This window comes from Sinocyclocheilus anshuiensis, unplaced genomic scaffold (genome assembly GCF_001515605.1).
Source record: "Sinocyclocheilus anshuiensis isolate Anshui unplaced genomic scaffold, SAMN03320099.WGS_v1.1 scaffold326, whole genome shotgun sequence".
NCBI lineage: Eukaryota > Metazoa > Chordata > Actinopteri > Cypriniformes > Cyprinidae > Sinocyclocheilus > Sinocyclocheilus anshuiensis.
Window position 1 is genome coordinate 37,965 of NW_015546098.1, and position 4,124 is coordinate 42,088.

General features: G+C 33.0%; 1 protein-coding gene across 1 annotated transcript in view; it reads left to right on the forward strand.

Moving 5' to 3' along the window:
• Positions 1-4,124, forward strand: part of LOC107700256 (multiple PDZ domain protein-like) — a 49,400-nt gene that overhangs the window by 27,169 nt on the left and 18,107 nt on the right. Inside the window, exons 22-27 of the mRNA XM_016501862.1 lie at positions 4-90; positions 1,087-1,218; positions 1,298-1,570; positions 1,643-1,820; positions 3,309-3,374; positions 3,461-3,520. Of these exons, the coding sequence (XP_016357348.1) occupies positions 4-90; positions 1,087-1,218; positions 1,298-1,570; positions 1,643-1,820; positions 3,309-3,374; positions 3,461-3,520 (796 nt within the window). The remainder of the gene's footprint in view (positions 1-3; positions 91-1,086; positions 1,219-1,297; positions 1,571-1,642; positions 1,821-3,308; positions 3,375-3,460; positions 3,521-4,124) is intronic.

The window sequence follows — 4,124 nt, forward strand, 5'->3', positions numbered from 1 at the left end:
TGCTATCAATGAAGAATCCACCACCAACCTGACCAATGCACAAGCCAGAGCTATGCTGCGCAGACATTCACTGATCGGACCTGATCTCAGGTGTTCACACACACACACATACACACACACACATGCACACACACACACACACACACACACACACACACACACACACACACACACACATGCACACATGCACACACACACATGCACACACACACACACACACACACGCACATACTCACTAACCAAGCTTTATCTAAATGGGAACGTAACATTGATTTCTAGTTCCATTGTTTTTATATTTAATGCAAATAAATACAGGATAACCATTTGCAATAACATTATAATATTTCAAGCAAGTGGTATTTTTATTTTCACAAAATAAGTTTGTTGATATATATGAACAAATAAACAAACTTATTAATGTTTGTATTTATTTATTTATAAGTAATTATTTAGATTTATTTGTTACTAAAGTTTGGGGTCGTAAGTTTTTTTAATGTTTTTAAAAGCTAAAAGGCTGCATTTATTTGATCAAAAATACAATAAAAAACATACTATTGTGAAATATTATCATTTAAAATATTTTCTATTTATATATAATATATTTAAACATTTTATTTATTTCTGTGATCAAAGCTGTATTTTCAGCATCATTACTCCAGTCTTCAGTGTCACATGATCCTTCAGAAATCATTTCTGATTATTATCAATGTTGAAAATGTGTGCTTCCTAATAGTTAAAACTGTGATACTTTTTTTCAGGATTTTTTGATTAATAGAAAGTTCATAAAAGAACATTTATTTAAAAATAGAATTCTTGTAACATTATGTTTTACTTTAGATAAATTTAACGCATCATTCATGACTTTAAAAGAGATCTTGCTGACCCCAAACTTTTCAACGTTAGTTGACTATTTAACATTTTTCAATTTGACTACATGCATTCTTTACAAATTTTGTCTGCTAAAACTTAACTCAAAAAAAAAAAGTAAAGAAATGTGATGTTCTAGCCAGTAGCATATTTCAATTGGATTTTTCATCAATTACAGTCAAACCCATTTTTGCTTGTTCTTGTGTGTTTTTGTCGCAGCGTGACGTATATACCTGCTGCCTTCCTGGACATGCACAGAGCCAGCTATGGCCAATCAAAAGAGGAAATGGAAACACACAGAACAGCTACCGTCCAACCCAAGCACTCACAGAACCTGCCTTTCAAACCTCTGTAAGGAGTCTGGGAATCTTTTTGTCTGTTTGTTTTCTTGTTTCTGATGGTGTTCTAATGCATGTTTGCTTTGTGTTAGAGAATGCATTTCTGAACAACAAAGTACAGTGGACGGTAAAGGAGTGAATGGGAAGACTCAAGCTGAAGAAGAGAATGAAAGAACAGATAACCACAGTCAAGTAAGACTAAGAGAGAGCGATGAAAGACTGGACAGAGACAAAAAGGTGAAGAATGAAAGAACGGTCTTGGAGAGTGAGAACGGACAAAGACGAGGGAGAGAAAAAGACAGACAAAAAAAAGATGAAGAAGAAACACACAGGAAGGATCGTAGCTCATGGAGTCAGCCTAGAAGGTATCACATAAACTAACAAAACATTAAGAGTCGACATTGCTCATGGTGATATGGTTGTGTTTTTTGTCCTAGAGTCACATTATTCAGGGCTGGGGCCACGTGTCTTGGCTTCAGTGTGGTGGGGGGTCGTGGTATGGGCAGTCGACTCAGCAATGGAGAAATGAGACGGGGCATCTTCATAAAACACATCGCAGAGGACAGCCCAGCTGCATGCAACAGCACTCTGAAAGAAGGAGACCGAATTCTTCAGGTGTGTGTGTGTGTGTGTGTGTGTGTGTGTGTGTTTTTGTGTGTTAACTATTGGTGTAAAGTCTGCTGTGCTTTTTATTGCTAATTGTAGCCAACAGCTGCACACTTAGACACTGTCTGAAATTCCAATAACAGAAAAAAGCAGAAAATACTTGGTCACATAATGACAGCAGTCTCCACCAATATTTGTACACTGGCAGAAAATAATTGTGATCAGAAAGTCTCCAAAATCTCCTGTTAATGTGTGATTACACAATTAAATACTGAGTAATATAGATTAACAACATGTACTTACTGTAGGGTTATGATTAGGGTTAGTTGCTTGCAATCAGAGCTGGATAGATTACTTAGAAATTGTAGTCTGTTACTGATTACAGATTGCATGAAGAAAACTGTAGTTAGTAACGTAATCTAGGTTACTCACTTAGGTAATGTAATCTGACTACTTTTTAGATTACTTTTAGATGCATGGTTTGTAAATATGTAATCATGTAATCCATAACAAAAGTAACTCTGATACTCTGATTATGAGTATTTTAAAATGTAATTTACTCTAATTACAAGTACGTAATTTTTGGAATCTGTTTACGTAATCCAGATTACATGTAATCAGTTATTACCCAGCACTGCTTGTAAATATGTGTAATTTGTTGGTATTACTAGTAATATGTACATGTAACACATATAACATGGGCTCTGTTAACACAAATCAGTATGTAAAGCAATATAATTAATATCTAGTTTACTTGCTATAAAGATTTGATGGCATGAACCTTGAAAACTAATCCTATGATCAAACAAATTTGATTAAAACTCACCCTTTTTCCAAACCTGTATGACTTTTTGGAGCCATACAGGTGATTTTTTTGTAATTTGTAATTTTAGGTTTATCATTTAGAATTTTTATGATCACTCTGCTTCATATAATGAAGGTAAATGAGAACTCGGGCTGTTGCACATTTAAAAGGATGCAGAAGTATCCTAAATAAATCATAAAAGGAGAAAGCTGATAAACCTTGTGAAAAAGAAGAGCACATAAATATAATTCAGTGTGCATTTGTGGTGAATTGTAATTATTATGCAGTTAAGTGTGTGAAAACATTTCATTCAGTTTGCACATAAATATATTATTGTTTATATCATTTCTTTAGTAAGTGCTCTTTTTTAAAAGTATGCTAAAGTGGACTTCATGTTGACAAAGATTGTATGATTTCAGAAGACTAATAATGTAGTGCAGGAGTTGTAACATTAGATTTTAAAAAAAAATTATTTATTTATTTATTTGCCATTTTGTAGTTTGAGTCCTAATCCTAATTTACTTTCATTATATTGAAAAAAAAAATCACCTTTTGTGCTCCACAGGAGAAAGTTATACAGGTTTGAAACAACCTGAAAGAGAGAAAAAAATACATATAATTCAGTGCTAGAATATACACTAGACCAGACAACGCATGAGTACATAAAACATTTATTTCCTCTCTATGTCCAGCTTTCAGCTCCTGACAACTGCCCTGAAGATGACAATGCATCAAAATCAAATTCTCAAAATCATCAGGTGTGTTCTTGCTTATGATATTGTGTTTATCATTCGTGTCTTTGAGGTGATGTATATGCTAACATAACAGTTTATCTCATCTTTAGGAGCCCGAGATCCCCAATAATCTCTCCCCAACCTACCCCTTCAGTCCCATCCCCTTTAAGGTAATGTAATGTGTTTGCATAGTAATAATCCAGTATTAGATTTTATGAGCTCCACACATATTCTCTACACGCTGAACACTAGCCTACTTTAAGATACTTTTAAAAAGAGTACTTATTATGGATAATAATAGGCTTTGAAACTATATACTGAATGTAATGACACTTATTTGTATGTTAATTGCAATTAAATGTAGTTTAAATTTATATTAAATGCAGTAGAGTGCTTTTTGACCCACTTAAGTATGACTTGACTATGATCTTTTTGAAATTGTATAATTTCTTGTATAGTTTAGTTCCTCGGCCCATAGTTCCACAAGATCACAATGACATGGCAGATACTCTTTTCTTCAGCAGATACTCTTTTCTCTCATAATTTCTTGTCTTTGAAATATGATTAAAGTGTCCTGCAGAATGTACAGACAAACATTTATGGTACACTATAATATACGTTAATGTAATTTCTAAGGAAACTTTGTACTTGCCAATTAGTTGCAAATTAGTATATTAAAAATATCTTCACTTTAAATGTAGAATTAAATATTAAACACACACACATATATATATATATATATATATATATATATATATACATAACATATGGTTT